The sequence below is a fragment of the Diospyros lotus genome, chromosome 10 (assembly GCF_014633365.1).
Source record: "Diospyros lotus cultivar Yz01 chromosome 10, ASM1463336v1, whole genome shotgun sequence".
Classification (NCBI taxonomy): domain Eukaryota; kingdom Viridiplantae; phylum Streptophyta; class Magnoliopsida; order Ericales; family Ebenaceae; genus Diospyros; species Diospyros lotus.
In genome coordinates this window covers 32,657,898-32,676,617 of record NC_068347.1, presented here as the reverse complement: position 1 = coordinate 32,676,617, position 18,720 = coordinate 32,657,898, and the positions used below count along the sequence as shown (strand labels likewise).

At 32.5% G+C, this 18,720-nt stretch overlaps 1 protein-coding gene across 2 annotated transcripts; it reads left to right on the top strand.

Moving 5' to 3' along the window:
- Positions 1-1,666: 1,666 nt before the first annotated feature.
- Positions 1,667-16,745, top strand: LOC127810888 (NADH dehydrogenase [ubiquinone] 1 alpha subcomplex subunit 13-B). Of its 2 annotated transcripts, none has more exons than XM_052350475.1 (3): positions 1,667-1,989; positions 5,655-5,726; positions 16,362-16,745. In XM_052350475.1, exons 1-3 carry the CDS (start codon positions 1,775-1,777, stop codon positions 16,504-16,506), a joined length of 432 nt encoding a protein of 143 aa, XP_052206435.1. In that variant the 5' UTR covers positions 1,667-1,774; the 3' UTR covers positions 16,507-16,745. The 2 variants fall into 2 exon arrangements, with proteins under 2 accessions (XP_052206435.1, XP_052206434.1); XM_052350474.1 differs by lacking the exon at positions 16,362-16,745 and adding an exon at positions 5,809-6,195 and having other exon boundaries at positions 1,669-1,989.
- Positions 16,746-18,720: the final 1,975 nt, after the last annotated feature.

The following is an 18,720-nucleotide window of genomic DNA, read 5'->3' as shown; positions in this document are numbered from 1 at the left end:
TTTATTCAATAAATTTGATTAATAAAAAAATTAATTATTTAGAGATTATTTTGTTTCCTCCCTTCAAAAATAAATTGGAGACTAATTTGATTTTGTGATTCAAAGATGAATTGAATTTCAGATAGGTTATGGACTGATTAGGTCTTGCATTTCTCTGGTAATAGATTGGAATTTTACTCAAATTGAGGGATTAATTGGGGTTAGTGGTTACATTTCCCCCCCTCTATTTTCTCTTTCTCAAATCATGAATTAGCGTCACTTTTCTTCACTTAAAAGTAAGTTTTGGTCTACAATAATAGAATTGTGTAATTATTTAAGATTAATTAGGATTTTCTTCTTTTCATGTAAAATTCTAAGACTACATTCTTTTTATTTTTTAATTTTGAATTTTGAATTCATTTTTCAGTTTTATGTTTTGGTAGTCTATTTTTAGAAAATTGAAAACGCATTCTCTTTATTATTTTAAGAAATTATTTCTCAAAACAGAAAATTAAAAAACGTGTTTTTTTTGAAAATTTGAAAATAATTTTTTAATAATATTTTATTCAATAAATTTGATTAATCAGTAAATTAGAAATATTTAATGTTAATATATTATTAAAAAATATATATACATTTTAAAGTTAATGAATTTTGTAATATTTTTTTCCATTACAATAATAAAATATGAATAAATAAATAAATAAATTTATTTTGAATTTAGAGTTTGTTTGGAATGAAAACACTCAAAATAACCTTTTGTTGTTTTAAGTTTTCTTTACATTTTTTTTATTTTAAAAAATTAAAAATTAAAAATAATTTAAAATAACAAAGAGAATGCAACCTTATTTTTTGGTTAAAAAAGATGTTGAAAGGGTTCTCAGTTAAAAATAAAACTACAAGCAGATTAAGTGTCAAAAATTATAATTTTGAGTCGATTAATCAATTGGATTTTAGCCATTATTTTATTGATACAATAACTATTCCATTTAAGAATTTTTTTGGTGTAGCATAATATTTTTAGTTTACTCAATATAAAATTTAGGAATAACTCACCTTAAACTTTAGAATGCATTTTTGCTATTTTTAAGTCATTTTTAATTTTTGATTTTTTAAAATAATAAAAACGCGTTCTCTTTATTATTTTTAAAAATATATTTTTGAAAAAAAAATTATAAAAAACTTAAAATAATAAAAAATTATTTTGAATGTTTTTATTCAAAATAAATTTTAAACTCAAGACACATTTATTTATTTATTCATATTTTATTATTATAATGAAAAAAATATTATAAAATTCATTAACTTTAAAATGTATATATATATTTTTAATAATATATTAACATTAAGTATTTTTTATTTATTAAATAAAATATTATTAAAAAATATTTTCAAAATTTCAAAGAGAAGGCGTTTTTTAATTTTCTGTTTTGAGAAATAGTATTTTAAAATGATAAAAAAAATGTGTTTTTAATTTTTTAAAATAGACTTCTAAAATAAAAAATTAAAATAAATTTAAAACTCAAAATTAAAAATAAAAAAATAAAAAATAAAGACAACGCAAGCTTCATTTGTAAAGAAGACGAGGTGTAATTTACCGTAAATTCTAATAGTTTTGGTCAATAAATGTAATAATTTAAATTTATGGGTGGCAAGTGACATACTAAAGAGCGGCCAAGGTAACTAATGCCAATCTTCTCAGAATCTCAACTCAAGAAAGGGGCTTTTCTCTCTGCAGTCCTCTCCCGACTGAACTGGAAAATCAGAGTCGAGAAGAAGGAAGAAGAAGAAGAAGATGACGGAGGCGGTGATAAGGAACAAGCCCGGGATGGCCAGCGTGAAGGACATGCCGATCCTCCAGGATGGCCCGCCGCCGGGCGGCTTTCCGCCGGTTCGATTCGCCCGGCGGATCCCTAACAAGGGTCCCAGCGCCGTCGCCATTTTCCTCACCGCTTTCGGGGCTTTCTCTTGGGGCATGTACCAGGTCGGAAAGGGCAACAAGATCCGAAGGTCCGGATTTTTCCCATTACCCATCGGCGTTTATGTTTTTGTATGCCTATATGTGTGTATATCTCTTTTGATCGCGTTAATTGAAATGGATATCTGCGATTGGAAGTAGGTTTTTTGCTAGGTTTAGGGAGTAATCAATTTTAAGTCTTTTTTGTGTGTATATGTATCTGTGTGCGTATGCATATGTATCCAATATGTATGTATGCATCTATGATTTCGTTGTGTTAATGGAAATGGGTATTTCTGAATCCGTATATCGATCGAGATTGGCCCTTTCATCAATGGGCAATGATTTTGGGGTGGATTATTGAGGCCAAACAGAGATGCCTACTGGACAACATGTTCAGATTGCTCTTGCAAGGGCAATCCAGACATTTTGTTTATTTGGCACTCTGTTTGGCCTACATAATTGGCTCCAAATTCATTATTCTTCATGAATACTCTAGGGCTTAGGTTCATTTGTTTATTGGTATAGCTCAAACACGTCAGAAGGCCCATACTCCCAATTTCTTAGCGGGAAGAGGCTATTTACCAGCACCAAAGGCCCCCTTACTACACTTTTTGATTGGGAAAAGAAACTATTATATAACTGTTATTTATCATTACATTTGGTAGTTCATAACTTTGTATATGTTATTTTCGTTAGACATAGCTGACAAAACAGGTGTAGATATCATTGGTTTTACAATCAGTAATCAGTATCTGTATTTTCTGGATCCCTTGTTTTATACCCATTCTTGAATCCATCTCATTATCGATATATGTGGTTGTAGGTTATTTTTGTTTAATTTTTGTGTGTGCGGAACCTATGCCAAGCAAGATCCTAGTTTTTGACTTCATTTATAGAAGAAATTTATTGTATATTGTATGCGGTAAGGTTGCATGAGAGGAAAATAATGTGTTTGGCACGGACACTTCTAGGAAAATGTAGCAGTAGCTCAGTTGGTGGTACATTGATTGAGATGGTTAGTTTTATTAATTTGTTTTTAATCATGTCCATGATATGTAACTATGGACAGTGTAGCATGTGTGACTTATGGGATGGGAGAAAAGGAAAGGGAAAGGCAAAAGGATACAATTTTGACTTCTCAAGTAAAATGATATGATTGCATTTTTTTCATTATCCAAACATGCTGGAACAAGATCAGTCATTTCTTGGAGGAAGACTGCTGAATCTGGGGAAAGAAGGGAGAGAACATTGGAAAATTTGAGTTCTTGTCAATTGTTACTAGGGTATACAATGCCCCCGCTGGGGGAGGGGAGGAGGGGAAGGGTAGAGGGTGTGGCATAGTATCTATTGAACTTTGGGTTCTTTCTTTGAATATTGGGTAATATCAACTTTGACAAGATGTGGTGCTTAGGAAGTTGATTAGAAAATGGTTAGATGATGTTCTTTCACATGTTAGGGAGGGGTATCAACTTTGACAAGAGGTTGCTTTGGATATTCTCCTTTGATAGGAGGTTGTGGCTTGTGTTTGTTGTATCTATCTCCATCTGTCCCAACAGATGGAGATATTCTGATTATGGGGGATTCAGAATTCCTGTGTTTGTTTTTGTTCTTTTGAGGTGAAGATTGGAGTGTTTAGAGCTCCTTGTTAGTTCAGCATGGTTGACAGACAGGTTAGGTGGCCTTTTTTAGGTGTCTATGGCCCTCAAGCAGGGAAGATAGAAAGGGGTGGCAGGGGAATGTACAGCATTGTGGTGGGCTTTGTGTTTCCCCCAGTGTGTATGATCTTTTTGTTGTTGCAGATATCCTCATACAAGGCAAAGAAGAAGAAGACGATCACTACCTCTTTCAAAATCCTAAGGCCTTTTCTCAAATTTCTCTATATACTGCTAACATGAGTGCCATCTATACAGGGATTGCCTCAACCAGAAGATATGCAATCAATCTCTTTTGGTGCCTGAGTTTTGATTCTTATGCTCTTCAGAACCATCATCAAGTATCGCCTGTTCGTGGCTAATATCCTCTTCATTATCACTTCATGCTTCCTGCAGATACTTCCTTGCAATGAATCTCCTTAGCATCTCGTCATGACATTGTTTCTCCAGCAGGGCATCTTTGATAAGTCACCTACTAGAATCTTGATTCTGGTCAAAACCCAGAATGCCATCTCTCCTCAACCCCCCCTCCCCCTCTTAACTAGTGGACTATTGTTTAGAACTATAAAGATTTTATTAAGGTTTGTAGTCTATCTACCTCATTGGCATGGAAGAATAGTCCACCCTAAAACTCGAGGTCTAGCCCACATGTTGGGCTCACTTCTCATTTGCTAATAAAATGGAGTTGTATTCTTCAATGGTTTTTCTATTGATGAAGAGTTATGGCCTCCCTCTTCTTCGTCCTCTCCCAGCTTCCTTTCCAAGCGGCCTCCGGCATTCCTGCTGGTTGGTCAGCACAAACCATTACTTCCTAGTATTAACCTTGCTTTACTTTGACTTACTGGCTTCTTAACATTCAGATCATAGCCCCGCTGGCCACCTCTGTTTTGCTCTGGAACCATGTTATATGGTGGCATGTACCTAGGGTTTAGCCTAGGGCTGGATTGGAAATTGGAAGAATCCAAATGAATTGGGACTGAGAACAGAAGGGATTGGAGGAAGAATTGAGCAGAATTGGGGGGAGATAATAGACTGAACAGAGAAAGGGGGAGATTGGCAGAAAGGGAGGGAGGAATTAGAGAGAATTCGTGAGAGGGAATTTGAGAGAAATTCAATATCATTCAACATAATTCTTTCCATCCTCAGCTGTAGCTTATATATAGCCTAACAGCCTCCCGCATGCACTCATGTGCAATACAACAAATAGCCTAACTGCCTATAGCTAAGGACAAAACCCTATAATAGAAAATTGAAAAGGAAATTACAATTATTGTATAATGCATGAAAACTCCTACTATTATATTTACTAATTTATCCTTGGGGTCATGACATCTGGGTAGGATATTCTTGTGGATTTTGCACAGGATGGTTTGGGAACTATGTGGTGGAGGTGTTTATTTTTTAGTTTAGGGCCGTGTGGGAAAGGCAAGAAGTGGTTGGTCAGCTTGACAAATGTATTTAGACATTCACATAGGCACTGAGGCTATGTTTGGATGGCAGTAATAGATGGAATCACAGTCAATAAGAGTAATGGATGAGGCTAGACTTGGTCCAGCCACCCTTGCCTATAGGTTTTATGGTGTTTACCTTTCTGTGTGCCAAGCAAGTGCCCGCTTACACTTATGTCAAATAAATTGCCTTCTATTATCGTTTCTCCTTTGTTTCAAGCGCCTTTGATTGTACGCCTCTTTTCTTCTTGTAATATGGTGCTGTATTATAGATGCTGTTCTGCCTTGTAGTGACAATCATAATTATTTTTGTAGTAACAATATGTCTGCTTCATTAGTGAGCTCAGCTGTTGCTGCCAGGGGCACTTGGTTTTCCCAGTACTTCAATAGACCTTATTAGGATTAAATATTTATTATTATAAAAAAGATTAAATATCTATTTAAAAAATCTAGTGATAAGTTCGTATTTATGTTTTGTATATTTGGTAATCTCGTTGATGTGCTTTTTACAGTGAAAACATGATAATTAACGGGTTACTAAGGGCTAAGCTTCCGATTTTGTTTCTGGATAACTAATAGTCGTTCATGGATGCTAAAATTATTTTGTCTGTTCAGAGAGCTTAAGGAAGAGAAGTATGCTGCACGCAGAGCTGTACTACCCTTCCTTCAAGCTGAAGAGGATGAAAGGTAACTTTCTGTCCCAATCGGCCTCTCTTTCCTTTCCTCAACTAAAATTTTCACTCCACTTAAAACTTATTGTCTTTCTTAGATTTGTCAAAGAGTGGAAGAAGTTTCTTGAAGAAGAGGCTAGAATAATGAAGGATGTGCCCGGTTGGAAAGTCGGCGAAAGCGTCTACCACTCTGGAAGATGGATGCCACCAGCAACCGGCGAGCTCCGCCCCGAGGTCTGGTAAGGTGGCGGCACTTTGACCACACCCGCTGCATTGTCAGCGGTCAAAAGCTTTGGAACAACATCTTGGCTTCTAAACATTGTCCTCCTTCGAGTTGAATAAAAATGTATCCCATCATATGATATGACTATGGTCTTGTCCACACCATTGTTCACTTTCCTTGTTGATTTGAAGTTCTGGACTCTTGAAATCCTGTATCTGCCATACTTCATATTCAGATGTTGGTGGTGAGTCATCTTTGTTTCCTTGTGTTTGCTTTCTGCAATATAGGATCTGATGGGCACCTTTGATGCATGGAAACTTTGAAGCTTCAGAATTTTTGAAATATTTTCTACCCTAAAACCTCAAGCAATATTAAAAAAATGTATTTGCGCTGTTTTCATAATTTTGAAAAATTATGTCAAAAGTAAAACAGATAAAAATATTTTATTTAGATACCGTTTGTTAATTAAAATATAAATTAAAAAATGTGAAATATAAAAAGCATATGAGGTAAAAGTAATTTTTATTGTTTATTATTTTTTTAAAAAAATCACATAATTTTTTATATTTATCCCTTCCCTCTTGTAGAATAATTTATTTTAAATTTTATAAATAAATTATCTTGATATAATTTTATTTTACTCATTTTAATAAATACTATCTTAACAATTAAATAATCCATCTCTTAAATATATTTGAAAAACTTTTAAAATTATTTTTATAATATATAAAATATAATTTATAAATACAACATTGACCTCTTTTTCTTTTTAGCCACGGAAATGCATAAAAGATATTCAAAAATTTTGAATATGTATCTAATTTCTTTGCCACGATTTTTTAGCAACAATAATTTCATTGCGACGTATTTTTCATGACAAGTTTTTGTCACAAAAAAGTAAATATTCTATTATTACTTTTCATCTAATGTTATTCTAATTAATTAAATCAAGAAATGTCCATTCCATCTTCAGGTCTATACCAAACAAAGCTTCAAATAATTAATTAACAGTCAATTATCAAGTAAATATAGCTCCTAATCTATAACGAGAACTTAATATAAGAATGCAAAGCAGTAGTACGTACGGTCGACTGTAAGGAGTAAACATAAACCAAGATGGCTCACTGTCAATTATGTTTTATTAATTAAATGATCGATTTGGTTCTGAATCAAACTTTTGGGTCCATAGACCCAACCAAACCAATCAATATACATAAATAAACAAAAAGTATGCAATATAAATATATAAATATTATAAATAAAAATATAATATATGATATGTATATTTAATATTATGTTTTTTATATATGCACAACAAAAATAGTGAAGGACAAACAAACAAATTATATTTATCGATATAAGATTTATTGATTTTACCTGCTTTTAGACTTGAAGCTAGAGGTGTCAAAAGGGCCAGGCGGCCCAGCCCGTGACGGGCCGGGCTTTGGCCCGGCCCGTTACTATTCATACGGGCCGGGCCGAGCCCGGCCCCCATTGCCGGGCTGGGCCAAAGAAATTGGGCCCACGGCCCAGCCCGGCCCGTGGCCCATTGGGCCTTTATGGGCCGGGCCCATGAGACCTTTATGGGCCAGTAAGACCCTTATTTATTTTTTTTAATTTTGTTATTCTTTAGTAATTATTGATATTGGATATTAAAAAATTTAATTTCGCAATATATATAAATAATAACTATCAATTAATTTATTTAAAATTTTTAAGTTAATTTTTTTATATATTTAAATTATAAATAAACATTCTCCTTTTTATATGTACATTATTTTTCATATTAATTCACAAGAAAAATTATAAGGCATATAGAATTTTGAAATATAAAATAATAAAATAATATTTAAAATTTAAGAATTAAGATAGAAAATATTTTAAAAAGAAACAAATTAATTTTTATATATGTATTATTTTGATATTTATATATTTATATATTATATGTATTATTTTTTAAAAAATTATTTAAAAAAAATAAAAAAAAAGGGTCTGGCCCACCGGGCCCGGCCCGCTAGGCCCTGTGGGCTAAGGGCCCGGCCCGGCCCTCTAGCCCACGGGCTGGCCCGGCCAGGCCCCTTTGTAAGGGGGTCGTGGGCCGGGCCGGGCCCTATCAATGACAAAAGGGCCCGGGCTCGGCCCGACCCTTTTAGTAAAAGGGCCGGCCCAGCCCGTTTAAAAAGTCCGTGGGCCGACTCGGGCCGGATCGAGTCGGCCCGGCCCGGCCCGGCCCTTTTGACACCTATACTTGAAGCATGATATATGTTATTCTACGTTTTTTTTTTGTTAAATACAAACAATAAATTGTTTGTTGAGCGTTGATTGTTACTATCTTTTGAGTTTATATAACAAAAATTTTAGATTACTATGTTATTACTTGAATCAAACTGGGCAACTTGACTTTTATTGGCTTGAGTTGGTTCACTGCATAGAGTGATTGGTTTAGTTTCGACTCGTGTTCAAATCAACATGAAATTGACAAAGTTAATTTATAATTTAATTTGTAAATAATTTAATCAACCCGGGTTTTAAATGACCATCTGTACTTTTTGTCATTGCGAAGTGTATGTATCTGAGATATTTATCTTTGGTTTGACGATGAAAATACAGTGTCAAAAAATCATTAGAAACCCTAAATCATTTGGTGGCTAAAATTATGCAATTTTGTTACTTTGGTAGAGAGGGTTACCAAAAGACATCAAAATAATAAAAATACTCACTCAAAAATGCAAAATTACTTAGCCGCCTCCTTTCTCTTCTTTTTCCATGGCCACCTCCAGTAATCGTCTTTCCTTTGTCATCTTCGTTGAAGAGAATATAGCGGCAATCGATGCATGAGATGCGAGGTAGCGAGAGAAAAGCGGCCATAGGAAGGGAAGAGAGAGGAGAAATGTGGTGGCCAAACAATTTGTAATTGGTGTGAGGGTATTTTCATTATTTTAACACCTCTTAATAACTCTCTCCGGCAAAATAACAATGTAACTCTCTTAGCATTTCAATACATCCTTCGCATAGTCTCCATGATTTTGTTGTCAAAATGAATCTTTGAGGAAGGAGCCTAGGAGTTATGAATAAACCACCACTTTATTTTTTTTTTTATTTACACCTATGTGGGATTATCCATTCCTTAATGACATCTAAGTTTGGAGCACAAAACTCGGGACATATAGTCTTTGGCTCATATATGTGTATACATACATATCATTTGAAAGGCAAATAGAAAGTAAAATTTAGAAGAAAAAAGAGGTTCATAGGTTTGAGACTCTAAACCAATTCTATAATTATTTTATGTTCAAGAAAAAAAAAAAAAAGAAAGGCTCTTGGAAATGCTTTTGTAATTTTAATTTTGAAAATTATTTCTCTTCACTTAAATTACTTCCTAACATTCACTCTATTTCTTTAAATATTAATTTTGTCTTCACTTTCCTTCTTTGAATTACACACACACATGCATATATACATATATATATAATAGTACTATGCTCCTCTAAATTTTTTATATCCCTTGGGTGACTAAAGTTAGGTCTCACGTGTAAACCTATCAATGGATCGAATATGTTATTTAGATAGCGTTTGTTAAAATAAGAAATATAAGATTATATCGAAATAAGGTTGGAATGCTTTTTGACTTAGATATGAAATGATCAAAATAATAGTGGAAAGTATTTTATAATTTATATTAGATTGTTTGTTGATGTTTTAGGAATGCATTGGAGGATATATAAGTTATTTTTTTTTTATCTATAAAGTTTCAAATAAATTTATCTAGAGGGAGAGATAAATTTATTTGTAAAATCTTAAATAAGAAGTTACGTTACTTTTTTTTGGTGGGTTATCAAATAAATTTAACAAATATAATAAAAAATACTTTTATTTGAAATATTTTTCATATCTCATTTTTTTCGGTCCATATCTTGATTAACAAATACTAGTACAATATCATTGGCCACATATATGTAATCCTTTTTTAAGTTTTGGTTAGTGAATAAACAAGCATTGATGGTGTAACATAATGATGGTTCAAAAGGAGAGTTAATGAGCATTCAATAGTAGTTATAACAATCATTTTTTGTAATTAAAAATATATTTTTATAGTTAAAATATATATTGTGTGTTGGAGTGACAACTAGCAACCTAAATGCCTACCTTATCAATAAATAGAAAAAATAATTATTTAAGAGTCATGACAAGGAGAACCAATGACAGATGATATATGAACTTTATTCTTTGATATAGATAGAAAGATGGATAGGAGAAAGAGTACATGATGAGACACAACATGAGTAGAGCATGATTGGTCTCAAATCAATGACCTGTTCTTCCAGTCATGCCATTTGACATAACTCCCCGCATCGTTGGTACCACTAAAATAGAAACCATCTGGTCTTACGGACCAATAGCAACTATAATCTTTGGAGTGGCGATGTGTACAGAAGTCATCTATGTAGTTATTGTAAACATCAAAGATCTGATCCTTGAAGCCCCAATAAAAATGGCAGAAGAAGAGAGTGTTGGCTATGAACACGTGAGGACGAAATCTCCAAGTGAGATTTTGGTTAGGTCGCAGTGTCTGCACGCCAATGTCATCGTCCTTTGATTGACAGCGAACAATCAATAGGCCGGAGACATTGTTAAAGACACGGACAGCGGTTTTCCTGAAAAAGGCCTTCATTGCCTCATCTTGCTGATCGCATGATGTTGAGCTAATGAAACAAGCAATCGTCAGCAGCATTATTGAAGGAAGGAAGAATTGTGACATTATCTTGCTCAGACTCCAAGAACGGTATGCTCTTTGGAGCATGTTTATGTCTACCTATATATCTATCTTTGATGAAGTTGCACATACACTTGCGCGCACACACACACATATATATACATTTTTTGGGAAGTTGTTTGGTTGAACCCTCTTCGATCAGCTTTGGCAAGTGAATAAATGAGCATTGATGGAGTAACACAATGGCAATTCAAAGGGTTGGTTGAGCATTCAATGGCTGTAACAATTATACCACCCATGTAACTAATTTCTTAAAATGGTTTTGGAATTGAAAAATTGTGAATTCTTTGCTTTAGTCCAATATGACTTGAGCCCAGGATCTAAAGGTTATAGGGCCTTTCTCTTGCTACTAAATTCAAAGGGGATTTAAACTAAAAAGGGTAAGAATTCCACAACTTCAAAGGGGTAATCATGAAAATAATTCATTTTTTTTTTGTGAATTTGTAATTTTATTCAATCATTTTAATTTTAACAATTAATTTCAAATTGAATCAATTTGATAAAATTTTATCTATCGATTTAGAGAGAGTGTGTTCATGCTAACTTATTATGTCAGATGTCATATAATAGTAATATTTGTACATATACTCATAAGTAAAAAAAAAAAAATGTATATATAATTTATTGAATCAATTTTTTTTTCTTTTTATAGGTTATAATTTTTTACTTTTTTTTTTTTACTTTGTGTATATGTAATTTTCATAAATATTATTATTATATGACACATGTTATGTAAAATCAACATGAACACACTCTCTATAAATCAATTTTATATATTGGATAAAATTACATCTAATTAAGCTAATTTGAACCTAATTGCCAAAAATAGAAAGGATTGTATAAAATTACAAATTCACAAAAAAGATTGAATTATTTTCATGATTTAGCCCAATTTCAAATGTATATACCAAACATAACCTTATGTTATTTAGCGACAATTGTTAACATACAGTTAACATTAATTAATTATTTTGAAGTGTTTGGGAACTTGATAGTAAAAACGAAAGTGAAACTACTTGAATTGAAGTATTGGACAAGTATGATTTTTATCTATTGGTTGGCAAGTGGATTACTATGCGAATTGGAGTAGGAAGGGTTAATTAAAAATAAAAATAAAAGAATTTTACCTGGCTTTTGAATTTTAGACAAAATTTTTCATTTTTTTCAGTAGTAGTATATCTTAATTACATAAAATAAGTGTCAAATTAGCATTTACACATTGGCTTAGGGGCTAAATTGGCCCTCCTTTCAAAAGGCCCAAATAAACTCTTATTCTTTCAAACTTAATGCCACATATTTGCCCTTACAATAGATGCTATCGAAATCACATCCAGTGACTTTTATATTCCATCAATAAGTCTACCTCAAATCAAATCTTAACCCTCAAAATTAGTCTCAAATTAGAGCTCCAATCACATCAAGCATATTCTATTATTAGGGTTTTTTAGTTTGTTTTGAAGGAGGTAGAATTCTTTAATTATGAATGGCTCTGTAAATACGTCTATGAGGTGGAATTATATATAATGGAGTATTCAATTTGGACTTGAGTTTAGATTGTTAGAATCATTAATTATTTTTATACTTATAACTTTTTTTGATTTGAAATTTAAAATTATAAGTTTATTTTATTTTAAAAAATTAAAACTGATATGTTACTCACGCCGGATAACAATTATGTTGCCTGACACTAACGACACTAACGTGATAACAAATCCACCCCCCCCCCCCCCAATGATCTATGGTGTGTCTAGCACAGACAAGGGATCGGGATTCCTTGAAAAATAAGAGTATCAAATAGTCTTATTTCTAAAAGAAGAAAAATTTATTCAAATCTTTTAAAATTACACATACTAATTTTGCCCTTTGCCAAAACAAAGGAATTAACTATCATCTTACAGGATGCTGAAGCATAATAAAAAGAAGCAACAAAATATTCATATATATATGAAGTTTTGAGTACACGACACTTTGTTAATTACTTCCTTTCATAAGAGCCAATTAATGACTACTGCCAGTCATGCCATTTGCTATAACTACCAGTTTGGTTGGTACCACTAAAATAAAACCCGTCTGATCTTACAGACCAATAGCAATGGTTATCATACTTCGTCAAAGACTTACAACGCTTGGCTATGTTCTTCTCGTAAGCATTAAAGACATTTTCGTGAGAGCCCCAGTAAAAGTGGCAGAAGAAGAGAGTGCGCTCTCCAATGATGTTGGGAACGAATATCCAACTAAACTCTTGCCCAGCTTGGAGTCTTCTCTCGCCCAGATCATTCTCTTTAGACTTGCAATGAGCAGTCAATAGGTCTGGGAGCTGGTTCATGACATGGACCCTAGTTTTCTTAAAAAAAGAAAAACTGGGCTCTCCCTCACCATTCACCTCGTACAACGTTGATCCCATCAAACATATCATCATCAACGCCATTGACGAAAGGAAGAAGCGAGGCATTGCGTCGCTGCAATTGTCAAAACGATGCATGTTTGTAGTTGTATGTCTTTGTTGAACATGGTTATACACACACACACACACACACACATAAATACATGTTTTGGTAGATAAATTATTTACTTAGAAAGGTAATTAATGAGCATTATATAGTGGAACTGGGAAAGTTTACAACTGCCATCTACTAACGCTTGGAATTAGAAGTTGTTGAGGAAAGCAAAAGAAATTGAAGGATGGAAGATGAACTTGTTGTTAGGTAGAAATCCCTCCTCAGTTTTAGTAAGTGAATCAATGAACATTCATGGAATCATATAACAAGAGACACCCAGCTTAATTAGCATTATCGTTTTGTTAATGGGTATCGTTTTGTTAATGCGTGTTTAATACATTTTATTTTCAGTGTTCAAGTACTCTTTTTAACTGATAGTAAATATATGGTATTTTAAAATATTTTATTAATTAATAAAAGTATTTAAATTTTAAAAATTAAATATATTTTAAAAAGTATTAAAATAACACTCTTTAAAAAAGCTCATATAATGATCATTTAAAGAGCGAGTGCGTTCACGAGCATTTAACAACTACCCATTAAAGAGAGTATTCATAATGGTTATCTCAGTACTCATTAATCTAATAAATTAATTTGAAAAGTCGTAAAGGTGTACTTTGCTTTGGAATTAAAGAGGATTAATTTTTCTAAAATTAATTTTAGTACTCTATAATAATTTGATAGTGCACAGAAAAAGGGTCAAAAGACTCTCTTTGTATATAATTTTATTTTTATTCTATAAAAATATTTTTATAATTAGAATTTATAATTTTTTAGTCACCATGTGAGCAACTCTATATTGGGGCCTAAAAAAATAATTTTTCCATAACTATTAAGGGTCATTCTCAATTTATATAGTAAATGTAAGGGTAAATTTCATCATTTTTTGGGGGCTTTTTCTACTAAATATATTATGATTTACATATGGGATTTTGAATTCTTATGATTTATTTTTCTAAATATATTTTGCGAGATAAGCATATTGTTGATCTAGTGGAAGGGGTTATTTTGAAAAAAAAAAAATCAAAGAATCTAAAATTAAAATTAAACCATAAGAAGTATTAGAAAACATGACAGCAAATCATAGGAGGTGAAGGTAGAACTTATTCTACAAGTAAAAGTATAATTATAAAATAAAGAAGAATTTAAATTTAATTTTTCTTTTATTGGTTGAATGTTTGGGAAGTGAATTATGAGCATTGATGGATTGAGTAAATGATTATCATAAAAGCATGAACAGAAATTGACTCAATTAAGGAACCCCAAATTAATGCTACTCATTTGTACACATTCATGGTCAATGCTATGATAAGTGAAAGGGCTTGATGCATTATTTTGTTCCTGAACTAATTAAAAAAATGACTTTAAGAATTTCAAATATTTTGTACTTATTGTTTATTCTTGAATTAAATATTTTTGTATATTTTTCATCTCTGACTTAACTATCGCTAAAAGAGGAGTTAATTTTGCCTCGTCAGCACTGCCACTTCATCAAATATATAAAATAATTAAATGCATACATAAATAAAATTAATAATTAAATACAAAAAATTTAACAAATACACCCATACACAAAATTAATAATTAAATACACAAATCAATAATTAACTATACAAATTAATAACTAAACACACTATATCAATCATTTAATACAAAAATAATCAGATATATAATTTTACATAATTAATAATCAAATACATAAAATAATTAAATAAACACATATACAAAATTAATAATTAAACACACAAATCAATAACAAAATATACACAACATCAATCGCACAAAATATCACATAGCAGCAGCAGCTCATTTAAGAAGAAGAAGATGACGACGACGACGCTGGAGGTCTTCGTCGCTGTCGGTCGTCGCCACTGCGTGCCAAATCTAGTTTTGGGGAAGAGAGCAAGCTGGTGGGTTAGGTGGGGGGAGAGAGAAAGAGAAAGGGTTGGGTGGGGGAGGGTCAGGATGATTCCAGTGCATGTGAAACAGAGGAAAGAAAAACAGGGGTCCCGAGATCGAGTAATTAAGGAACTGACCATCCCATTACTTGATACTTTTGTTTCTTTGACTTCTTAGGCTGGAAATGAGTTGTTTTATAGTCCTCAATACTTGGAATTGAACTCCATCTCGCACATGGAAATCAACGTTCACGAGGGAGCTAGTGATAGACAAGGCTTTGGTTTTTGAATAGGAAATAGACACATGCATTCAAGGCGTTCTCTAGCAATGACGAGGCTACCTCTGTTGCTGTCAGCCTATCCAAGCATAACCCCTCCCAGGGAGAGTCAGAGGGTGACTGGTTCCAAGGAAAAGCTAGCCAGATTTGATGCTAAGGGCCGGTTGCTTGATTCAACGGGAAGAACGACAGGGAGTGGCCGACAGCTGCTTCACGAAGCCCACAAATGTGGGGGATGGGTGAATAAATTAGGTCTTTTTTTTTGTTTTATTTTTTTAAAATTAGGGAAAAAAACTGACGGGGATAATTTTGATGAAGTGGCAATGCTGACGAGGCAAAGTTAACGTCTTTATGTGCGGAGCAAGTGCCCGCTCACACTTATGTCAAATAAATTGCCTTCTATTATCGTTTCTCCTTTGTGTCAAGCACCTTCAATTGTACGCCTCTTTTCTTCTTGTAATATGGTGTTGTATTATAGATGCTGTTCTGCCTTGTAGTTACAATCATAATTATTTTTGTAGTAACAATAAGTCTGCTTCATTAGTGAGCTCAGTTGTTGCTGCCGGGGGCACTTGGTTTTCCCAGTACTTCAATAGAACTTATTAGGATTAAATATTTATCATTATAAAAAAGATTAAATATTTATTTAAAAAATCTAGTGATAAGTTCGTATTTATGTTTTGTATATTTGGTAAGCTCGTTGATGTGCTTTTTACAGTGAAAACATGATAATTAACGGGTTACTAAGGGCTAAGCTTCCGATTTTGTTTCTGGATAATAACCAATAGTCGTTCATGGATGCTAAAATTATTTTGTCTGTTCAGAGAGCTTAAGGAAGAGAAGTATGCTGCACGCAGAGCTGTACTGCCCTTCCTTCAAGCTGAAGAGGACGAAAGGTAACTTTCTGTCCCAATCGGCCTCTCTTTCCTTTCCTCAACTAAATTTTTCACTCCACTCAAAACTTATTGTCTTTGTCTTAGATTTGTCAAAGAGTGGAAGAAGTTTCTTGAAGAAGAGGCTAGAATAAAGAAGGATGTGCCCGGTTGGAAAGTCGGCGAAAGCGTCTACCACTCTGGAAGATGGATGCCACCAGCAACTGGCGAGCTCCGCCCCGAGGTCTGGTAAGGTGGCGGCACTTTGACCACACTGCGGCATTGTCAGCGGTCAAAAGCTTTGGAACAACATCTTGGCTTCTAAACATTGTCCTCCTTCGAGTTGAATAAAAATGTATCCCATCATATGATATGACTATGGTCTTGTCCACACCATTGTTCACTTTCCTAGTTGATTTGAAGTTTTGGACTCTTGAAATCTTGCATCTGCCATACTTCATATCAGATGTTGTGGTGAATCATCTTTGTTTCCTTCTTGTGTTTGCTTTCTGCGATATAGGATCTGATGGGCACCTTTGATGCATGGAAACTTTGAAACCCAATCGTTTTGGCATTTTCGATATATTTTTTATCCTAAAATCTCAAGAAACATTAAAAACATATTTTTGTGCCATTTTCATAATTTTGAAAAATTATGTCAAAAGTAAAATAAATAAAAATATTTTATTTAAGTAGTTTTGTTAATTAAAATATATATTAGAAAATGTGAAATATAAAAAACATCTCATAAAGTGATCTTTATTGTATTTGTTAAACTTTTTAAAAAGAAATCACATGACTTCTCAACTTAAATTTTTAAAATAAATTTATTCTTTTACTTCTTTTGAATAATTTATTTTGAACTTTACTGATAAGTTATCTGGATAAAGTTTTATCTTACTTATTTTAACAAACATTATTTTAGCAACTAAATAATCCTTCTCTTAAATATATTTGAAAAACTTTTAAAAATATTTTTGTAATACATAAAATATAATTTATAAATACATCATCATCATCTTTTTCTTTTTAGCCACGATGATGCATAAAAGATATTCAAAATTTTTGAATATGTATGTAATTTCTTTGCCACGATTTTTTAGCAACAATAATTTCATTGTGACATATTTTTTCATGACAAGTTTTTGTCACAAAAAAGTAAATAATAACATTTTTCTATCATTACTTTTCATCTAATGTTATTCTAATTAATTAAATCAAGAGAAAATATTTTACCAATTATTTCCATTCCATCACCAGCTCTATACCAAACAAAGCTTCTAATAATTAATTAACAGTCAATTATCAAGTAAATATAGCTCCTAATCTGCAACGAAAACTTAATATAAGAATGCTAGTCGACTGTAAGGAGCAAACATAAACCAAGATGGCTCACTGTCAATTATGTTTTATTAATTAAATGATCGATTTGGTTCTGAATCAAACTTTTGGGTCCATAGACCCAACCAAACCAATCAATATACATAAATAAACAAAAAGTATGCAATATAAATATATAAATATTATAAATAAAAATATAATATATGATATGTATGTTTAATATTATGTTTTTTATATATGCACAACAAAAATAGTGAAGGACAAAGCAACAAATTATATTTATTGATTTTACCTGCTTTTAGACTTGAAGCATGATATATGTTATTCTACGTTTTTTTTTTGTTAAATACAAACAATAAATTGTTTGTTGAGCGTTGATTGTTACTATTTTTTGAGTTTATAATCTTCTAATTGATAATTGGGCCAAAGAAAGAATTTTAATTTAATTAATTTATCTCAAAATTTTTAGATTAATATGTTATTACTTGAATCAAACTGAGCAACTTGACTTTTATTGGCTTGAGTTGGTTCAGTGCTTATAGTGATTGGTTTAGCTTTGGGTCTAATTTTATAAATCCAATCAATATCGAATCTTGTTCAAGTCAACATGAAACTAATAAAGTTAATTTATAATTTAATTTGTAAACAATTTAATCAACTCGGGTTTTAAATGACCATTTGTACTCTTTACTATTGTGAAGTCTATGTATTGAGATATTTGTCTTTGGTTTGACCATGAAAACAGAGTCAAAAAATCATTAGAAACCCTAAATCCTTTGGTGGCTAAAACTATGCAATTTTGCTACTTTGTTAGAGAAGGTTATCAAGAGACATAAAAAAAACAAAGATGCTTTCATCCAAAAATGCAAAATTGCTTGCCCTCCTCCTCTCTCTCCCTTTCTTACAACTGCTTTTAGCAATCACCTTCCTTTCGCTGCCTCTGTAGCGGAGGATGTAGCGACAATCGTCGTGTGAGAGGCTCACACGACGATCGTCGCTACATCCTCTGTGGCAGAGGTGGTAGGGGAAGGTGATTGTTGAAGGCGGCCATGAAAAGGGTAGAGAGGAGACGACTAAGCAATTTTGTAATTGGTGTGAGGGTATTTTCACCATTTTGACACCTCTC

Coding starts and splice junctions, on each gene's coding strand:
- LOC127810888 (XM_052350475.1), top strand. CDS start 1,775: ATGACGGAGGCGGTGATAAGGAACAAGCCCGGGATGGCCAGCGTGAAG. Junction 1,990..5,654: donor AAGGGCAACAAGATCCGAAG/GTCCGGATTTTT, acceptor TTGTCTGTTCAG/AGAGCTTAAGGAAGAGAAGT. Junction 5,727..16,361: donor CAAGCTGAAGAGGATGAAAG/GTAACTTTCTGT, acceptor TCTTTGTCTTAG/ATTTGTCAAAGAGTGGAAGA.